The sequence below is a fragment of the Dreissena polymorpha genome, chromosome 4 (genome assembly GCF_020536995.1).
Source record: "Dreissena polymorpha isolate Duluth1 chromosome 4, UMN_Dpol_1.0, whole genome shotgun sequence".
Lineage (NCBI taxonomy): Eukaryota > Metazoa > Mollusca > Bivalvia > Myida > Dreissenidae > Dreissena > Dreissena polymorpha.
Window position 1 is genome coordinate 10573352 of NC_068358.1, and position 23084 is coordinate 10596435.

At 32.8% G+C, this 23084-nt stretch overlaps 1 protein-coding gene across 5 annotated transcripts; it reads right to left on the reverse strand.

Annotated features, from left to right (window-relative positions):
- Positions 1-8478: 8478 nt before the first annotated feature.
- LOC127877457 (adhesion G protein-coupled receptor E3-like) lies at positions 8479-22796 on the reverse strand. Of its 5 annotated transcripts, XM_052423363.1 has the most exons (26): positions 22088-22789; positions 20712-20918; positions 20225-20431; positions 19559-19732; positions 18108-18290; positions 17660-17761; positions 17290-17390; positions 16931-17113; positions 16649-16750; positions 16120-16240; positions 15897-16001; positions 15499-15571; positions 15301-15397; positions 15162-15205; positions 14684-14795; positions 12473-12576; positions 12278-12380; positions 11740-11890; positions 11442-11511; positions 11245-11311; positions 10969-11054; positions 10354-10480; positions 9946-9987; positions 9639-9725; positions 8942-9182; positions 8479-8690 (listed from the first exon to the last, which is right to left on the reverse strand). In XM_052423363.1, exons 1-26 carry the CDS (start codon positions 22203-22205, stop codon positions 8638-8640), a joined length of 3060 nt encoding a protein of 1019 aa, XP_052279323.1. In that variant the 5' UTR covers positions 22206-22789; the 3' UTR covers positions 8479-8637. The 5 variants fall into 5 exon arrangements, with proteins under 5 accessions (XP_052279323.1, XP_052279324.1, XP_052279325.1 ...); XM_052423364.1 differs by lacking the exon at positions 9946-9987 and having other exon boundaries at positions 22088-22792; XM_052423365.1 differs by lacking the exon at positions 16649-16750 and having other exon boundaries at positions 22088-22790.
- Positions 22797-23084: the final 288 nt, after the last annotated feature.

A 23084-nucleotide genomic window follows, 5' to 3' on the forward strand; every position in this document is an offset into this window, starting at 1 on the left:
ACATGGTGTCATTACAAACCGGTTTAGGGATAGATTGTTTACTGCATGCAAAGACTGCAGTGTATGTGTTCTTAACTGTCGCCTAGAGCAAGGATTATTCACTTCCTATAGTTAATACAGAAATAATGTTTGAGCGAGTTTTGTTAACTATATTTTATCTAACTATCAGTTTTATGAAACAATTTTTACATGAATATTTGCGAATTTAATGATAATTGTGCAATTTAATTTTCATTAAAAATACTAAATAAAAATGCGTCATTAAACAATACACATCATCGTATCAATTGGATCACAGCGAGTAGATATCAAGATACCTTATTTAATTTATTACAAAACGAATCATACAATTTTGACCGACTTACACAGTCGTTGGTTAACGGTTCATTGGATTTGGATTCGTGTATTTATGACCTGTCCTGAATCATTTATCGGATATCATTTCGTGTCCATGGCAAACGACGCTGTAGTACGAGTTAATATAAATCTGATAATTTCGGATTAGGCCGCATTGGTTTAACACTGATTATAAAAAAAGCAAAATACCTTTTATGGATCGAAATATATAGATTATTTTATACCCAGCAAAATGATACAAGCGTTTACATTTTTAAATGTTAATGAATGTTTCAATCATTTTAAGCAAATGTTTGCAACACCAAACGAAAATTGTTATGGAAAGTGCATTTACTCAGATTCAGCATAAATGTTGACTTGCTCGACGATCGATGAAATAATTTTAACGATAAATTCGTTGTCCCGAAATAAAAGCGCTGATATGGACGGAAACGTTGCGGAATTTGTTATTGTTTATACAGAATTCATTGCCCTCACCTAGTTAAAATATTCAATTATTATTTGATAACAGCGTATAATCTGAGTCTTGGACCAAAGTCTCAATTGTCTTATTGTTCAAAAAGGGTGATAAATTTAATCCGGCAAATTATAGAGGTATAACTCCAATTAATATTTTTGCTTAAATATTGTCCTAAACGCTGCGCAACCGTCTTAATAATTTGAGCGAGAATGACACGATTTTAATGATTGTCAATTTGGTTTTAGATATTATGTTTGACTGTATATTTGTTCTACATAGAAGTATTTAGTAGGTTTTAGCGAATAATTTTAACCTTTTATGTGCCTTTGTTTACTATGAAGAAGCATTTGATACTGCCATTGATGATGCCGTATGGATTAAACTTGTGATCTTGGGTATCAGCTGAATATGCTTTATATACATAAATCCATAATTTTATATGTTAATGTTCAATCTTGTGTTCAAGTTTAATGTCGTACTCAAAATGAGTTCACGTATCATTAGGGATAAAGCAAGGTGATATATTGTTACCTCTTTTTTTATTCTGTTTATGAACGATATTAGTGACTATTTGAGATCTTCAAACCCATGTATAAATGATGATGATAAATTATCTTTTTTTAATGTTAATGTTTGCCGATGACATTGCAATTTCTTCAATTGATCCCCATAGTCTACAACAACATTTAAATTGTATGAACAAGAAACCGTCGGAGACGGGTGATGCTCCCCAAAGTTTTTTTTGTCACAATATTGCACTATATATTCAGATAAAAGGAAATGTCTTAAGGGGCATAACTTTGGACAAAATAATACGATGGTTTAGCAACTGTAAAATTTCAAAGGGCCATACCACTCTAAATAAATCATCTAACCAGAATCCACAAATAACATGCGCATCTCCTCAATGTAGTTAAGCTTCCCATAAAGCTTCATTGAATTCCAGTCAGTAGTTGGGGAGGAACAACCCGGACAAGAATTGCACTATTAGTACAGTTTACAGAAAATATCAAAGTGCCATAACTCTGTGAAAAATCATCCGACCATAACCGGCTGATAATATGCACATCTCCTGTTGGTAGTGAAGCTTCCCAGAAAGTTTCATTGAATTCCCGTAATAAGTTGCTGAGAAATAGCTCGGACAAGAATTGCACTATATGCCCAATGGAAAATTTCAAAGGGCCATAACTCATTGAAAAATCATCCGACGAAAACCGGCTGATTATATGCACATCTCCTCTTGGTAGTGAAGCTTTCCATAAAGTTTCATTGAATTCCGGTCATTAGTTGCTGAGAAATAGCCCGGACAAGAATTGCACTATATGTACAGTTAATGGAAAATTTCAAAGGGCCATAACTCTGTGAAAAATCATCCGACCAGAACCGGCTGATAAAATGCACATCTCCTCTTGGTAGTGAAGCTTCCCATAAAGTTTCATTGAATTCTGGTCAGTAGTTGCTGAGAAATAGCCCGGACAAGTATTGTGCACGGACGGACGGACGGACAGACGAAACGGCGACTTAATACTCCCCCCAAAAAAAATTTGGGGGAGCATAATAAATATTCTAAGAGGTGGGTTATCAAGATAAATGTCTGGAAAACTTAGGAATGTATTTTTCAAATGTATAAATATAGAAATATTCATAAATGGAAACTCAACGGCGACACTATTGAGATATTAGATGTGTTTAAGTACTTCGATGTTTAACTTTTCTATAACGGTTCACTCAAACGTGCAGTTGAAGCACTGAATGAGCAGGCTTTCAAAGTATATAATCACTTATTTCATTATTTTGGGGAATCAATTTAGATATTTAAACGAAAATGTTTTTGTTTTGTTTTTGCATTTCAAATTTTGAAATCATATTCTTGGGATTCGTCAACAAACATCTAATGCTGCTAAAATAGATGAACTTTGTCACTTCTCGTTTTCTGTCATTTGTAAAGAATGGGCCCTTAAAGCCGCCCGAGTTGATGTTGGTATATTTTCCAATTTTTGTTATGCTTCGCAAAAAGTGATTATGAGTCAAATTGTGTTTGTAGATGTCAGATGTGCAAACAATTTGGTCAACATCAGCCAGGAAATGCCCATATTCAGTACAAAGATAGGGCTTTTCAATTTCTGCGAATGCACATAAATAATCTAATTTTAAACACGCGCGGGTCACATGCAAAACCACGTGACCATTGAATCATTGTTTACAACGCCATTTGCATGAATGATGAATTATCATGCCATTACTCGTTAACAATGGGACAAGCAAACAGACAGGGCATAGCAGCGTAATGTTTTTTGCAGCGTGATTTTTTGTCAATAACTATGCATATTATTCGACAAATTTTAATCTACTTTCTGCTAGCTTGATAACAACTCCTTATGTTTTCAATCCACAAATCGGCCTTATTGAATTCGCTCTGATCTAAGAAATCGTTTTTATGCAATCAGCTTGCATTATTACTTTTTTACGAACATGATATTCAATACACAATGATCCTCGTTTATACATTTCAACAAAAACGTATTTTAAAATAACTTTGCTAGGGCCATCCGTAGACATTATTCGTTTGTAAATCGCTTGTGTTATTTAGTAGTTCTTCTTTGTTTTGAAATGCGCGGAAGTGGAAATCACGTGAAATTGGCGCTCACGTGACCCAAAGCGTGCATACGTCACAGGTTAATAATAGTCTTCAGAATTCCGTTTTGTACATGATTAGGTTTCGTATTTTTTATGCTTTTGGCATATATTGGCACAATTTTTGCGAAAATCAGTATGGAAGAGTTAAGCTTTTGAATGTATTTGACGAATACTAATCAATCCTGGTCAGTTGAGATTAACCTTATTGCTGTGAGAAATATCATATCGGCTGATGAATCCTGTTAAGAGGGTATGCACGATTTTGTCAAATATTTATGAATTTATATAACATGTGTAAACAACTTAATATAAATATGTTTCAATATAAATTATAATGAAAGTTAAGAAGAACATGTGTCGAAAAATGCGAAATAAGCCGGATATTTAATTCTGAAATAGAAAATGTATGTACAGTCGAATTTGTTAGCATGTATATCATGCATGTACGATGTGATTCTAAATTTAGTTTTACGGATCATTTTAGTTTCCTGCAACGATATCTATTCATACGACACACGAACACTAACTCCGATCCTATTTAAAAGACGAATGCTTCGGTTATTGTAGGAAATATGTACGAAATATATCTTCGTCACAATCGGCTCGGGGCGCTAATGTGTCTTTTCTGCATTTTACGAAATTCGTCTTCAGTAAATAATTGTTCTTGCCTATTTTGTGTAACATATTTTTATCAATGTATTACAATTTAGCACACATACAAATCGTATAATCTCCCTTTAACTTTTAGTTTAGAATCAAGGAATCACAAACTACTATGATAAATCGAGAATTTATTACATTAACTACTGCCGATGCTTGCATATATATCGATCGCAAACTGCGTTTGCCAAATGCTGTTACAATTCAGTAATTAATGGTTGCACAAGTTTCATTAAATCGATTACATTTGTATACTAAAACAAAGAGTTTGTGATGTTAACATCCAAACTTGGTTTGAATGTATTAAGTCTAAAAGTGAGCTTTAATATGATATCATATTAAAAATAATCATTATGTTTTGAATCCCACTTATCGGGTATAGATAATAAAAGGCATGAAATTGCATTAAGTAGATTCTCGTAAGCGTACAGTGTATACTACTGTTATGATTGAATTAGAATTTCATTTTCGATACATTTACCAAATGTATAGAGATTTTTGGTCAAAACCAAATAAGGCTGTCATTTAACGCATTGAATTATTTCGAAAAAAAATATGGAATCAAAAATTCTTAAGATGTATCCGTAAAGTATCGAAAGTAATCTATTTTGCAATGTTAACACTAACAGATAAAATTGATTCTTCGTTTGCTTCGCAGTTGTTTAAAATTACTTCGTATGATAGACCTTTTTGTTTTCTATATTTTCTTGTTTATTTTGCCCAAGGGACATTAGGCGGCGAGGGCCGAATTCAGGCGTCCGGCCCAGCTCTGCCGTGTGTTATCTTTTATATTACATATCATACTATTTTGTTCCTTCAGTACACATTTTACAGAACCATCTCTCCGGACTTTTATTTGATTCAATTGATTACAAAATTTATGACGTATATCATGTGAAGTAATTTCTGTAACGAAACCAGCTAGACTCTCTGGATTTTAGGACAACAATTCGGACGGGATTTTATTTAACAGTTAAATATTTGTTAAGCATCGAACACATCCACAACGTATTTCGGAGTTTGTCATGCATAGTTGGGAGCTTCGATAGGAATAAAATTATTGTAATCGCTTCGACAATCGATTTTTGAAATCGTGTTTTTGGTGACAGTGGTTAGCATTCGATACAATTGTTTAAAAAAAAATGTTAATTAAAATCAAAAGAGATAAAGTAAAACGGAGTGAATAACGAAAAACGGAATAAAACATCGTTGTTATTTTATTATCAAAAGCGCCGGATTAAAGTTGCCATCGAGGTAAGTTTGTCTTTCACAATAAATTTTGCTGTTTGATGAATCCTGTTTAAGTGGGTATGCACGATTTTGTCAAATTTGTATGAATTTATATAAAATGCATACAAACTTATTTTACATATATTTCAATATAAATTAAATAAAAGTTAAGAAGAATATGTGTCGAAAAATGCGAAATAGGCCAGATATTTAATTCTGAAATCGAAAATGTCTGTACAGTCGAATTCGCCAGTATGTATATCATGCTTGTACAATTTGAATCTAAATTTAATTTTACGGATCATTTTAATTTCCTGCAACGATATCTATTCATAAAACATACGAACACTTACTCCGATCCTAGTAAAAAGACGAATGCTTCGGTTATTGTAGGAAAAAATGTACGAAATATTTTCGTCACAATCAGCTGGGGGCGCTAATTTGTCTTCGCTGAATTTTACGAAATTCGTCTTAAATGTATAATTTTTCTTGCCTATTTTGTGTTATTGTAACATATTTTTATAAATATATTACAACTTAACACATATCAAAATCGTGCATACCCGCTTTAAAACGCAAATAGATGATTCAATCTAATTACAGATGACTTTCAGTTTTAATACAAATTTGTACTATCCAAATTGTGTGCTAATTTTATTGATCATCGTTGATCATCGTTGGCTTAGATTGAATGTGGACGCCATTTTGTTCAGTTGAAGTAGCGTAATCCGATATTTTCTGATATGAAAAATCGGCCCGGCTAAGCGGGCCGATATAATTTATATTGGCCCGCTAGATACGAATAACGGCCCGCTCGCGACTTCATTTTGTTACTATTTATAGTAACGATATGTAATATTTATTTATATCAACTTTTGACATTATGTTTATGCTACGACTTACTTGCCTATACTAGTGGTAAAGTAACAATCATTATTACATACAAAAATTCTCTATAGCCGAACTTCATCTGTGTTTATGTATTGATGATATGATTTATATTGCCAAAATCATGTATTGCCGATTATGCGAATAAATAAAACATTTAAAATAAATCAGATGATGAATAAAAGCTGAAGAAAAAAAAACAGCCTACATAAATCTGTGAAATACCGATTTGTTTTATTGATTTCATTTGTGCTTGTTGTCTTAGACAAGGAACCAATTAAAGTATGGGGAAAAAAATTAACGAGAGCACAATTAAGGTTTGTTTGTAAAATTTCGAGAAACAAAGCTTAAGCCTATTTGACGCATATGAGTTCTGACGTTGACGCCAATTTAGAAGCACACATTCACTTTTTAACTATTGCGCGAGTAGCAGTTTTAACGATCAAGCATCTACGCGATATGCAGTTAGTTGTAATTTTAATGTACACTGTAATAATATGAAAGCATAACTATGTAGACGTGAACAACGTTTATCTAGAAAACGAGACATTTCCTTCTTAATTCATGTTTCATAGAGTAACTAAAACACACACATCCGTTATGCCGCCAGATATTGTAACATTAGAGGCGATGATAAAATGTCGACCATGAACTTGGGTAACAAACTTCGCTATCAGAGCTCTGGACTTTCAAAGTTAACGTTAAAACCTTCAGACACCAGGGTGTGGCCCGTTTTGACCCAAGGGGCATGACATGTTTGTATAGTACCAAAATACGATGTTTTCAAATCAATATTATAAGTATCTCCAGGCGCCGTTGTCGTTTCAGAGAAATACAAGTTACAATTAATGTTGTTTATAACCAATGTGTTACCATTTGGTTGATGTCAGACTTTTACTACTTAAACAAAAATATCGGGTTCCATTATTTGTATAAATAGTCAACTTCGTTGTAACCTTCGATTTTAAAGTTTACCTTACATGCTAGGCGGTGGTTTTCCTTAAGTATCTCGTTGATATGTTCATAGAATGTAAGATATTGTGTTTATTTGGGTAGCCAATAATATTCAGTAATGATTATGTGGAAGTTAATATAAACATGTGTTCATTTGTTGATCTTTCTAAGATTTACACGGCTCGATTCATGTCGACCGACATCCTGAAAATTTAAATGTTCGATTCGTTTATTATAACACATTTTCTAAATAGAGAATAATAGGTTAGTGTTGATTATAGAGCAGGTTTATCATGCGAGGCTTAGAAAACAAAAAGCACGAGCCTTGGCGAGTTCTTTTTCGTTTTCGTGCCGAGCATTATAAACCTGATCTATAATCAACACTAACCTATTATTCTATTTATCCCACTGTTTATTCACTCAACCTTTTTATTTAAACAAAATTAGTTTTCATGAGTGTTTGTGGTACTTTGATAATGACTGTCGTGTAATCGAGGTCAATGTATTACTCCGCGTTCCAAAAACAACCGCTGATCAAATAATCAGAATATCGTTCTGTGACAAAGACTCGTGCGTTATTAATTACAATTTTATTCATATTGAATTGCAAATCTAAAAGTTTATCAATATAACATTTAGTTCTTATGTACAAGGAACGACATTTGTTTACAAAGTAGCCTTACAACGTAGCACGTGCCGTTGATTATAGCAGAAATTTAATGAACGGGGCTTTAATCAACCGAATTTGCTATAAAAGTGGGATAAAACTTGATAATGCAAACTAAGCATATAGTACGGAAAAAATAAAATACCAACAACAAGTTTGTTTTATGCATAGCATACGTGGTAACACAATATACACTCGTAGTTCCCGATTTGTTTTTAATCATTTTTTGAGGTATGGGGAATTCATTTACAGTGCACGTTTTTGTGTAAGTAAGCGGCAACATTTATTCATACTTTAACAAACAGCAGTATTTATCGATAAACTCTATTATGGTCATGCATCTATATAAGGTTTACGGAGTATACTTAAGAAATAATTAATTTGATGTATGTAATACATATTACATTATAAAAGTAATTTAAACTAAAATGGCCGTCTCTTATATAAATATCACAAAGCTGTGAAATGTTGTGTGACGGTAAACAAAAAAGCCGTATCGAACGAGGCGGCATTTCCAAGAAAAGATCACACAAATATTTTGATTCAATAACAAACAATAACATGAATTTTAACGTTAGTATTTTAAACAAAAGTATTTTAATTTTTTACATGGAATTCATATAAACCAACCATCCTTCGACATGCATATAATCATTTTCAGTAGTGCATTCATCAGCAGCATTGTGAGTACAGGAAATGGAGACTCTCCGTGTCTTTATGAGACTGATTAAACGGTATACCCAAATAGTTCCGCATCATTTTTACTTCAGTAACTCTTCAACATCTATAACGCCGTACTAAAGAGGAATTTGTCTGCAGGATTTTCCAGTCCGACGTCTTAAAAAATGCAATCATATTGCATTAATTTATGTTTGATGCTATTGTATTTCTCGATATGGCTTAAGTGAATTATTGCAATTCATTTAAATATGCTACACTGTACATTTAACTAACACAATAATATCGACATAGGAATTTACTGTATTCAATCATTTTTGAATATCGCATATTGTGCCGATTTTTTAAACATGAAAACACAATATTACAAATAAATACTAGTAATCAATCATTAATTGCATATATATTACCATTGCTATTTTTGTTCACCGTTTCCTCATCACCGTTTCTTCTGAGCTTGTCGTCAGTAGTGTTGTCCCCAGAGTGCTTACTGAAACCATCCACTTGCTCTTCTTTGTCAGCCTGTGCAGCAGTTTGCATTGGTTGTTTTATCGGTAAGTCCTTGTAACGTGTAATTGCCGATTCGTCAACTGACGGTATTTCGAATGTGTCGTTAACATTCATGCTTACTTCACTGTTTTCCGTTATTACCTATATCATAATATGATTAATCAGATATTATATATTCTTATATATATATTCTCAAATATATTTCAGAAAAAGAATCGATATAGAGATAACGATGATATGACATTCTAATACAACACGTCAAGGGTTAGCTGAAAATGTTTAAAGGAAAAGATTTGTTGGGAGCGCATTTAATTATATCGGGTCAGCAGCGGATAGTATTTTAGCACGATACTTGAGATGGTTAAATCAGATTTATTGCACCAAATACTTTATATTACATCATACGACTTATATTATCTACATGAAAATATATAACATGTTTGACAAGAAATCTCAAGTAGAGACAACGGCTGTTTTTAAACTTCAACTCGTTTGGACATTTTATATATGGGCTTTTTAAGCAATCTTTTTATAGCAGACGTAGTTCTGTAGCAGAAAATGTTATGATTAAAATGAATTGATATTATGGAGTCTTACCGATCTTACTGAAGTGCTTCTAGATTTGAGGAAAGTTCTACTGGCGTACGACGACCTTTGTTTTTTCGTTTTATATGCCTTCCAAAGCTACAATATTCAAAGTGTTTATTATTCATTTATGACAAGTTTGTTAAGTTTGCTTTAAGCAAGCAACAAGATTGGGAACACATAGTTATAAATTAAAAAAAATAACTTTGATTGTGTTTATGTAATACACTGCTTTTAAGCGTCCCTTTATTTTTACATTCATTCATCAGTTACCTAATCAACACATTAGTAAACGTAAATGGAAATTTTAGTTAATTACCGTTTTGTTAAATGCACAATGGAACATGAATATCACCAAACCCTGAAAAGATTTTCAAATATAAAAAATCAATTTCATTATATAACAACATAAGATTTTATTGAAAAATCTGCAAGTCGCTAACATTCGCAAAATACATTGAAGCTAACGTGTAATGTCTACATATAAATCATGATACAATATGAAGTTGTTTTGTTAGTTTTGAAAAAGCACAATACCGTTCTAATTTGCTGCAATTCGGTGCACATTCTTTTCGATTTGGCACACATCATAACAAATGTTATTAATTAAATATAAATCAAGAATATTAATAATGCATATCTGTTTAGAAAAACCGCCATTGTAAAATAATCATTAATACACGCAACTGATGACGACGATTATAGTTATATTTATCCCATTGAGTACCTGGAGACTGTTGCAGACAGCGAAGGCGTATTGTACCCAGGCCATGCTTTCGTCCAGATAGAAAACCCCCAGAACCCAAGTAAGTCCCATCAACGGTAGTAAAACTAATAGACACCACACTGCTGACCTGAATGATAATACCATTTACTTGCAAAATAAAGATTCGTAAGCGAAAATGAAGTATCATAGTTTGCCTTATAATAAATCACTCAGTTATTAACATTATGAAGTACTCGAACTATCGTTTTGCAAAAAAAAGTTAAACGATTATACTTGGTGATGATCTTATTTATAATCATAAATTATGCAAATCTGATAAATAATACTTCACTTTGCTAAGAATACGCTAATTATGTTCGTAATTCTTTTTGCGCTACACTATTTTACTTTAAGACATTTGGCCTCGAATTTGTTTTTCATGATATCTGCAATTCTGTTGTTGTTTTATTTAATATGCAATTTAAACATAACAGTACAGTAAGTATATCAGCAAATTACAAAGGGGATTGACGACGGTGTGTAGCTACATATTGACATAACGGAACCTTAGTGACTATTGTATTATTCGAGGTGCAAAATGAATTATTGTGGACATTTCAATACATGATGACTTACTTTGATCTTTCAACTGTTGACTTCTTTGCCATGGTGTACGATCTTAGTGTTGCCCGTATCACAAACACTAGGATGATGAAGTTTACCTGCGGAACAAGGCTAATATAAAGTGAAATTATCGAGAATTCAAATGATAAAAACGATATTAATAAATTAATTAGTTTAAATAACAAGTGTTTAGAGGATCTAGTTGTTAATAATGCTTCGAACATAATTCTGATTTAGTATTGGACGAAACTATTATTATTAAAATTATTAGAATTGAGTAGAGCGTACCAAAACGACCAGCAGGGCAGGTCCAACGAAGGCCCAAATGACACCTCCCTTAATTGTCAACCAGCATCTAAAAGATATTTGTAGTTAAGACATATACGTATCAGCATATTTGCTGTTCATTGTAATGGTTACATTCCGAACACAAACTCCTTGTTTTTCCGTACAAAAAAATCAAGAACAATGGTGTGGTCACTTACGAGCTTTCATTCCCATATCCTTCTGTCTTGGTGACACCGAGCGTTATCCCAACGATCACAGCAGGAACAACTGCACGTAGAAAGTATGCACCAACAATATATTACACATCAAACAGCCAGTTTGACAATTTAAACTGCAAACAAATGAGTGTTTTGTAAAGAATTCATGATCAATAAATAAGACTCTTCAGTCATCTCACATTGTGCTTCGTAAATAACACAACATTCATAATATAAAGTGATTCAAAAGTGGTAGATCTATACCAAGTATACTGCAAAGATATCGAACGATAATTACCCCAGGCAGCTGACAGCATCCATTTCAGTTTTGATTGTGTTTGGAAGACAATAAGTATAGACACGGCGACGTCAATACCTTCCACCAACATAAGGGAGAACACCACCAGGTAAATATAGTGCAGCAAGGACGCCAACGTAGTACAAATGATCTAGAATTGGGTGAAAATCTTCATTAAACATGATCAAAGATAAGAAAAATGAAACATCATAACTATTATCACAGGAGAATTAATTGTTTACCCGCAGTATTTTTTATTTAAACGCATGTGATAGATTGTTTATACGAAAATGGGAACTCAACACACTACAATAATACTAAAAACATGATATAAGCTGGTGAATTTATCAAACGTTATAGCAGATGGAGCTTTAATCAAAACATGATGATTTATTGGTTCACCTCATTGGTACGGTGGTAACTACAAAGCATGCATTATCTTTAATTGTAAAATGTTATCATTATGTCAGTTTAAAATACATGTACTGCAATCAGTTCTGTTTTACCACGTTAGCTAATGAGAAGTATTCAGCCTTGCCTTGCTTTCCGTTCTGTCGATGCCACCAATAAACATAACGTAAGCAATTATGAGGGCCACAGACAGGTTCAACAAGACAGCAACACGTCGTTTGCTTACATACCTGGAAAAATAATTCCATGTTAAACAACTCTCAATATTTTTCATCGATATATCATTTTGTTTACACATTTTAGATAAATTAATGAAACTTACTTCCAAAGCGCTATATGGAAAGTTATTGTCAACACCAAGCCGGCCAGTGATACCGAACAGCCAACTATGGAAATGATATCCAGGTGTTTAGTACTTGCTCTGCTCTGAAAAAACGCATCGTTATAGTGATACCGTAACATATATCTATTTACGCAGTATCTACGGACTGACACAAAGACAGAAAGAAAGACAGAAAAACAAACAGTTTATTGCGACTCTTACAACATTACATCGTTTTCATATATTAAGATTGCATAATGTCACTAAATAAGATATAACAGTATATAATTATAATCAAAACTTAACGCAAGCGATGGTAACAACAACAATATATATTCAGGCGGCACGGATAATTATCTTTACAGCATTTTTACGATCGAAACCCTAATAACAAAAGCTGCTTTGATGTATTTACAAACTTTACTGAGTTGTCAAGTCAAACTCATAAACGGCGTAATTTGTACAAAGATGGGTTAATAAAAATATACTGTTAATTCATTTATTTCTGTTACAGCTGCTTAAACATATACAATGGTAATCATCTTTTTAATCAAAGTTTACAACATAAACAATACAATTTATTGCATCGTATGTCATTTTAGGCATATCTGTCAGTTTGGATTCTCAACGGGTGTGTGGAAACTCTGAATCAGCGCATACGTTTACAAAGTAAGTCTTAACAAATATATCATGTTAAAAAGGGGTTTTAACAGTTTAAGCATATCCAATATCGAACTGTTAAGCAAGTGATCATACAACTCTTGTTTAAATCTGTCAACAAGCCTTCATTTGAAGCACAGAAAAAAAACGGGGTATTTGTAAAAAGCTCGGTATTTCAAATAAATAACAATACACATAAGTATTTTGTTTTCATTCGAAATTTAATATGTATAACCTATACATATATAAAAATAAACATATACATTTACATGTACCATGTGATGACTGTACGCAGGTACTGATGATGTTAATTGCATTCTAAAAAATGTGTTTTTAATCGATAAAAGAAAAAAACAATGCCATAGCGACTAGTTTTGATTAATCCCAAAGTCAGCGTGGTGCTTTATAAATGTACGTACGTGGCATTTGTCATATAGGCGAGTGACGACACAAATAAGATTGTTGTAGATACACGATGAGCTTTATCTCATCCTCTAACGTAAGCTCTACGCGTCTGCGTTTAGCTGGAGACTGCGACATTTTAGATGCGTTCAAAATTAGTAAACGGCAATGAATGAATTTGCATACAGATGGATGGATATTTAACAGTCATATTTTTAACAGTTTATCTGACAAACAAACCAAACAACCATTTCAGCGTTATAAACATGGCTATAAGATCTTTTAAAATATCCGAAAAGATCACAAGAAAGTGATCGTCGCAACGGCATGCATTAATGTTTTAATTAAATTGTTTATCATAGGCGATAATAAATAATTAATAAAACGATCGAGTCAATCACTTTTTGGTGTAACCGCACGTCTATTATAGACATTCACAGTTTGTGTTACATAACTTAATCGGACTCCCATAGCGCGGTAACGACTTGACACCTTTATGGTATGTTTAATCCGATTATCGATAATTGCGCGAGAAAAATGTGTGACACCGCACTCGCTGTGCTGACTAGGTATTGTTATTTTCACGCCTCAGGCATCTTGAGAATTTAGACCGTCCGGTATACTCAATGTATTTTACGTTGAAAATGACCAAATTTACGGAGATACCCGTCCGGTTTCCGGTTTTCAGAGAGTTCGGTTTATTCAACATTTTTTAACAAAGAAATAGAAGGAGAAAATGCGGGACTGGCCCGACCGTCCGGAATCGGGAGAGTTCCGGTATTCAGAGAGTCCGGTATTGGCAGAGTCTACTGTATTACAATTTTTATAAGCCTGTTTATTCACAACTTGCATTATAATGTTTTAATTGTTAAGAACAAATAGTTAAATATTGTGTTTACATACAATGGACATCTAACTCATTCTCTATAAACAGCAAAAAAGCATTTATTTTGACCTGTAGTAATCATATGTACAATTTTGAATGTATACGTTCAATATCATCTGACTTTGTGAACCTCATATTCCTGAAGCATAAGTGTAACATTGAACCATCTAAATAATAAAAAGGCACTAAAAAGTTAAACTGTAAAGCAGAGTACTACACAATCATGCGAAATCTGTATAGATAATATCATATGAAAATAATACCTGAATAAATGGACTCATAAGAATTGCAAAGTTCGTCAGGTGCGTGCAACGACATGTTGCGCTGGAATGATTGGAGGACATGACGAGACATCCGGTGGTGTCCCAGGCAAAACTTGTAGGTTTTTATGGAAAAGCGAACATGAATCAATTTTAAAATATCGCATTAAATATTTGGTTCATGCCGAGCATAACATATCGTATGGCATGCAAAATACAAATTATATTTATATACATACATGTATATATGATATACATGATATTCATGAAGACAATATCGCATGGCATGCAAAATACAAATTATATTTATATACATACATGTGTATATGATGTACATGATATTCATGAAGACAATATCTATACCCAAATAAAACGCTATGCAAAATCCATTAACGATTAAGAAGAACTTAAGTTTTAGATGATATGGTAAATGTGGATATTTTTAGCTTGACGGAGATATTGCAGAAAGCGCTGCCCATACAGAGTAGTATTCCAAAAACTGCAAATTGGGGCTGAGTGGAGGTTCTGAAATAAAACCAAACACATTTTGTAAAACAATTATTGAACACAAAAACACAACCACAAAACACAAAGAAAATAATGAGACGTCATAAAAGTACCTGTGCGTAGTCCATTGTTATATCAAGAAAAAAGTTCGTGGTGTTCTCCCAGTTATCCAACGTCACTGTCACAACCTCTGAATTTATAGTGTAATCACTGGAATATAAAGTAATTGTAGTCTAGGTATATGTATAGTTGAAGTATTTATTTCATACATCAAGGTTTATGCTTAGTCTAGGTAAACATATAGTACATACCTGTCATTTTTTAGCTTTGATGAAACTATGCCTGTCAGATTTCTGTATACTACTGCTGCGATTGAGTTTGATCCTTAAATGTATTTAATCAAGTAAATGTATTACTTCAAATACACTCAACACGATTTACCGAAATTAAAAAAAATAAACACGTACTTATGCAGATTATTAAATTTCAATTGCGCAAGAGGAGTAGAAATTCTTATTTACATAGAAGCCAGAGAAGCATACATAATTTCTTTTAAACATTCAATAAATGCATACGAGACTCTTTTCAATATTATGAACACTGCTCAGCAGACCATGTTATGAATGTGCATGGTAAGTTCTTATAGAACAGATTTAAAACGGCATCAGCCCAAATGAACATTTTGAACTCAATCACATTATTTTCATACCTATTAATGAGGCCTTCGGCAGAATAACAGAACTCGAAATGTTGACAGGTTTATCTGGGAATTTCAAATCGTCTATTGTCGTGTTTACTTTACTAACATGCACCACTGAAATAGGGTAAGAAGCTAAGAACAAATAACAAACGCCATATCGTATCTATATAATCAATAAATAAGATAAATATTGAATTTGCATACACTTCATTGCAGAGAACAAACGGATTACCCATATTGTCCATTTGTATGGTTTTACTGCTCTCCGAATTGTTTGCGAGTGTATTCATTAAAATGTCTGCGTACTTGTCAACCACATTTAGAACTTTCATCGCACTGGGATTAGCCGTACTCTGCAAAGTAAAAAACAATATGATGAGGGAAACATAACGTTGCATAAAGATATTGTGTGGTTTGTTGTTCTGATTTTGTTTTTATTTATAAATTTAAGATGTCATTTTAGCACACAAACGAAATATGCATTTCGTATATGTATGCAGCTCTGGCTGTTTTGCTTGAAAACATATCAATAATTGTGATCATAGAAACCATTTGTGTGGGATGTTTTTTTTTATTTATAAAGAGCAAAATTATTTAAAGTAAGTAAAAAGGTTGTTCTTATATGACGTTTTGCCGAGATTGTGTGCTGTGGACTTTAAATGCTTTGCATGATAGAGAAATACTAAAAATGATATTAATAATAATAATTATTATTATTATTATTATAAGATCAATTGTAAGCATAAAAGAACAGATTTTACAGATCTATCAGGTGACCCGTTGATTTCATTGTGGTCGTCCCCGGATTTCCATGATTCCGCGTTGTCATAGTCCAGTAAGTTACTTGTTGCGGCAAAAAACGACTATAGAAAAGAATGAAGTGTATTTTAATTACCGCCGCTTTCAGATGTGCACTCGAATTTAGTATCATAAAGTAGAATAACATTCATTTTTATATATTTTGACTACGATGTTTACGATCAAAAGTGGCTTGTAGTTTAATAAACTCGTAACTAAAAATCAATGACGGTTAAATATTTTACATTAGCTTGCTCGTCCGTAATCTCAATGTTGCCACTGACGCTTGCTATTATATCGAGCATGTTAGTAATTGCATTCAGTTCGCCGATATAGGATGTTCCGTTGTTAGGTTTTGTTAAATTTACTAGCTGATCTAGACTGTGGGTGATTTTCTGAGATGATGGTGCTTCTTCGATACTTTTCACCTGTAATCAAGAAGAAATTGTGTAAACGAATTACAATTTTGATAGTACTAAGCTGAGAAGTGTTAGAATAAATGTCGTATTGTTTTGGTTGTATTAAACTATAAAGATAATTACCATCAACATAAAAGTAAAGCCATTTTACAATGCAGCATAAATAAACTGTAATGTATACCCACCTCATATATGAGTTGAGCAACGCGTTCTGATACACAGTTGTAGAATGGATTGAGCCAGCGTCCTTCCTCGCTACATTGTCGACTAATCTCGCCAGAATATCCTTAAAAAACCATGAATGTTGCATGAGTTACATGTGTCCTAATTATTTTGTTTAAATGAATTATAATATATTCAATAGTATCTCCCTGTTGTGTAACACACATATAGCAAATGTTACCGGTAATAAACAAAGAGCCAAGCGCGTAATACAAATAATGCCCACGTTTTTATAACACATTTCAGAAGACTTCTACTATGTTGTATGAACAAGAATAAAGGTGAAAGAAGTAAATCATTTGTTACAAGTAAGAACATGAATATAACATTTACCATTTGGACAATTTTCCAATACAATAGCCCCAGGTTGAGTTTCTCGCCAGGTTCTGTTTTTCGTATCGTCATCGACCGAACAGTTTCTAACAGTCTTATCCACTATATACACATCAAACGAAATTCTTAAACTTTTCTTGTATATTATTTGACGTACAAGTGGTACTCACGTTAACTATAAAGACTATGTTACGAAACATATTGTAATTAATAAATAAATAATGAAGTCAAACCATAACATGTTAAATAAATCAGACGCGGTGAATTAAAGTGCACTGCTTGTAGTATAAACTTCAAGAAATAATATATCATCATTTTTAGCAAATCTTTTTTCATTACTTAACTCAGAAGTTTCTGAAAACAACATAAAATAGCCAAAGTCCCATGATGCATACATAATAATATATGAATTTTATTTCATAAGAACGCTCAGAACAAAAACACTTACGCATAATACATTTTGGAACCGGTCCAGTCCATCGTCCGTTGATCGTGCATTTTATTGTTTTGTAACCAACCAAACTTGAATTAGGTGGGCAAGAAAACATTGCCGTCGTGTTTACGATAGGCTTTGTAGTATTTGGATCCAATTCAATTGTAAGCTTGTCGTAAGGATCTAATACTGGGCATTCTAAATTTAAAAAAGAATAATGAATTGCCATACATGTACCTAAATCAATTTTTACACGTTTACTTCTGAATTTAGTTTGAATTGGTAAGTTTCTGGATTTGTTCTTCAAAGCATAACCACAAAGCTTATATTTAAATTGAATAATTACAATTGAATTTAAAAATGGAGCTTTTCATTACGTGACTAATGCACCAAGACCGCATAAAGAATAATATATATTTTACACGGAATGTGTGCCCCACTTTGCACGTTTCTTGCGTCTCGCCAAGGTAAACTTCTTTGTTGTGACATATTTCAATGTTCATTTCAATCGATTGAGAAACGTATTAAAAAGTATAAAAAATTGAACTTTATTTTGGATTATAATTGCTCTATGAATATTAAATGGGATATCGCAGACAGTTTTTATGATGATAATTACAACTGACACTCAAATGAGACTTATATTGAGAGATTGTTCTTTTATAATTTACTTTCTTTCAATCAGTAAATGAACTTTGCATGTTGTCTAATAACAAAAGGTTCATTTCAGAATTTTGGGTCAAAACATCAACCCCATCGGGGCATTTGGCACTTGGTACATAGATAACATCTGATTTCAACTTAATTTTTATGTTGTACCAAACGTTCAGTTTTTAATTTACAATATCAAATCCAAAACGCATGGATTTCATGTTGCAAAGTAAACATTTTATTGTTTATTTTTAAAAACTTATCGTTGGTATATTTTACGGGAAATCTGTATTAGATTGTAACTGTCATTCTTTGTCTCCAAAACAAGGTCAATAAATACCAGTATTTCAATGACATAAAAAGCTATTTAATAATATGCATGTTTCTGTCTTTATATATTATTTAAAATTACACTAAACTGATCTGTTAGTAATATAAAAGAACGCGTCAGTTCAACTATATTCATTAACTAGAATATTGCTTAAAACGTGACAACGTTACAACGCTTTGCCAGAATATTCAAGAAAATATATCTCAATTATTAATGCGTCTCTTAGAATCACTGAAGATAAGAAGTGTTTTGCGCATTTAATCGTGAAGGTGACGAGATTTATGAAGTTTTAAATTACTTGAGACATATGGATGAGAGGAAGTTAATCAAAAATAACAATACGTTTTGTGGATTGTATGCAGACAACAGACCAACAAAGTGCCTCAAAACAATAACCTCGCTGCGATAGTACAGTACTTAACCCTTTTTGTTAATAAAACGAACGACATACACAACAGCAAAGCTTTTAAATAAGAAAACCCACCAATAAGTGAACAAGTTTGGCCAGTACTACTCCACTCTCCATTTCTGCCACATGAGGAAGTGCTGCCACCTTGCAAAGTGTAGCCTATATGACACTTTATAGTTGCTGTAGATTCGTACGTTGATGCCTTTGCAAACACATAGCCGTTTGATGGATTTGGCAATCTTCCACAGTCTGGTATTAATAAAAATACAGACATATTCAAAAGCGTATTTTAAATAAATAAAACATGTAACGTGCATTGTATATATTGACGAGTGCGTCCATAATCTTTTGTACCAAATTAAACATTCAAAAAGCCCACACACCATATTTTTCTTTTATAACGCAAAAGATATCAATCACTAATGAATACTTGACACTGAAATGTTGAAAAAGCATTTTTAAATTAGTCAAAATGGTAGTATGTGTTACTCAGGTTCGCACACCTATCAGGTTACAGCTCGGTGCATTGCCCTTGGATTAGTTAAGCACGTATTAAAGATAACTGTTTCACTGCTTTAATAAATAACTGTTCTGATAAATAAAAACTAACTTTGATCAATATAGTTAACGTTTGAAAATGAATGATCATTGGTACAATTAACCATGTATTTAGTTTTCAGTTATCACGTATAGAAGTTCTTTATAAGTTTAGAAAAGACAAACGGTTATTATTATTTTTACCTATTGGAATACAATCTGAAAATGTCTGAGTACTCCATATGCCATTCTCGGTACAAACAGCGGATTCAGATCGTGTGCCGGCTTTGTTGACGATATGGTAGCCCGGATCGCAGGTCATTACAGCTTGAGATCCGTAAGATGTCGAATTCGGGTAGATTATGTTATGATTTGCCAGCGCACTAGAGTTTGTTGACCACTCTCCACAATCTATAAGATGGGTGTATTTTATATAAAACGTATCTTTAAAGCTAAACGGTTTATAAATGAAAGAGTACAGGACACTTAAGGCATGAATAAATAACAACTGTACAACCAATTTAGCGATTTTCATGTTTGCTCTTATTGTTCGTCATCGTATCAGAACGGTTTAAGAATTACACTTGTCTAGTTTAACAAGTCATTTATATTTAAATAATACTGTATACAAGTTCTGTATCAATCTTTATTTCTTACGGTTGAGTATATAATACTCTCCTATTACTGTTACCTGTGGGCACACACTCTGAATATGTCTTACTACTCCATGTGCCGTTCTCTTGACAAACAGCTGATTCGGTTCGTGATTTATTTGTATTAAACACATGGTATCCTTGATTGCACTTCATTACAACCTCAGAGCCGAAAACTGTCGCGTTTGTATATATTATTTTCTGATGAGACCGCACACTCGAATTACTAGACCACTGTCCACAATCTGAAAATTAAAAAGCCATGCATTGTTAATGTAGCATTTAATTCAGATGTAAAATATTGTTCAATAAAAGAGGGAAATGAAGACATGTATTAATGGCCAAAGTCATTTTTTCTTTAAAAATGCCTAATCGGATATCTCGAACTCTCGTTATCTCGATATTGTTATTGTTCCCGCCGACTTCGAGATAACGAGAGTGGACTGTAATATCAATTGACCGCTTATTATTAAGAATATAAAAACGGCTTAAAACGAATAGTTTTAAGATTTTATTCTAAGCAAATGATTGCAAACTTAGGTCAATGACATTATTTGATTTTCTTTCTGAACGACATTGGGTTTAAGGGAATGCAGATTATGACAGCTGTTACTCTTGAAAAAGATCAACTCTGACCTTTTAGCTCTTTTTATAATAATGTGTTAAAGGTGCCTTTTCACAGATTTTGGCATTTTTTAACTTATTCATTAAATGCTTTATATCGATAAATGTAAACATTGGATCGTAAAAGCTCCAGTAAAAAATCAAGAATAAAATTAAAAAAAGGAAAAGAACATTGCCCGGACCAGGTTTCGAACCAGTGACCCCTGGAGTCCTGCCAGAGTCCTGAAGTAAAAACGCTTTTGCCTACTGAGCTATTCCGCCGAGTGTACATTCTTGACGTATGTTATACCTTATATAAGCAATCTTCGTAGTTTCACAAAATTTAACGACAAAAACAGAACTCTCCAAATTATTCAATCGTTTCGCGTTGCAACGCTTTATAATTTTTAGGTTTTAAAATCGTCAAAAGATGCATATAATGGCTATATTAGACCATGGTAAATGTTCAGTATTACTGTTTCCCCACAAATATCATAACTAAAACGAACATTTGCGAATCTGAAACAACTTTTTTCAATTTTGTCAATTTACCAAAGCGTGAAAAGATCCCTTTAAGCGAGTTGGTATGAAAGATTATCGACGCCAAACGTGGACATATTACATATATAAACTGATATAAAAAGATTACCCTAAGCCTTTGACACATCAAATCGATGCGTATCCAGGATTATGCATGTTTTGTTAAGACGTTTATTAGCTTAAATCTTGCTGTTTGCTGATGAAGGCGGCAATCCGCAGTAAGCCGTTACGTTTATGCAAACAATCAACATGTTTTATAGTCGTATTTTACCTATGGGAATACACTGCGAGTATGTTGATGGACTCCAGGTTCCATTCAATGTACAAACAGCCGATTCGTTGTGGGAGCTTGAGTTATTGAATACATGGTACCCTGCATCACATGTCATCAGGACTATGGCCCCAAACAATGTCGAGTTGAGGTATGTTACTTTTTGGTTCACTGAAGAATTTGCTAATCCAGGCCAGGGCCCACAGTCTGAAAATTCAAGCAAACGCACCTGGTTTTAATTACAAAAAATAATGGCCAAATATATAACTGTATACACATAATTTAGTTACTAATTGAATGACCGCAAACCAACGACAGCATTACCTTAACTTGAGACTAAATTAAAATAGTATGTTGATATTTTCACACGCATACAAACCTTTATTTCGCGATAAATCATAACTTGCAGAAACAACCTTAACATTAAATACATATTATGAACTAACCGATTAAGGTACACTCATTATTTGACCATGTTCCGTTGCTCTGACATTGAATAAAATGATGATGGCTGTGTACATAGCCAGGGTCACATTTCAACTTGATTGTGGAAGGATACGGTGCAGAATAATTTGTAGCCAACTCTCCATTGGCTATTTTAGGCGTTGAACAACAATCTTATAAATCTACATTTATTTATTTAAGTAATTATTTATTTATTTGTTTATAAATGTATTAATTTATTTTTATTGTTATGTGTTTATTTATTTATTTATTTATGTATGTATTTATGTATTTATTTATGTGTGTATGTAGTAGGATTGGGAATGGGGTTGGACATGGCAAACAAAGCTCTGTTAAATCCATTTTGTGACGCTGACCAATATAGCCATGATGGAAAAGACCTTAACACAACAATGATAATATCTTAACAAACAGATCAGAACATGCAATCCTATTAAATATGAAAACAATGAATGTTTCAATTTATAGACTTATTCATACACGTTTCACAATACAATTATACAATATATTAAATAAATAAAAACAGTTTTAC

What these genes read in the sequence shown, in the direction of transcription:
- LOC127877457 (XM_052423363.1), bottom strand. Translation starts at nt 22,205, where the DNA reads ATGACATGTGATGCAGGGTACCATGTATTCAATAACTCAAGCTCCCAC. An exon ending in TTCAGATTGTATTCCAATAG is followed by an intron (nt 19,733 to 20,224) that starts GTAAAAATAATA and finishes TATTAATACCAG; the next exon opens with ACTGTGGAAGATTGCCAAAT. An exon ending in TTACGGACGAGCAAGCTAAT is followed by an intron (nt 16,751 to 16,930) that starts GTAAAATATTTA and finishes TCTTTTCTATAG; the next exon opens with TCGTTTTTTGCCGCAACAAG.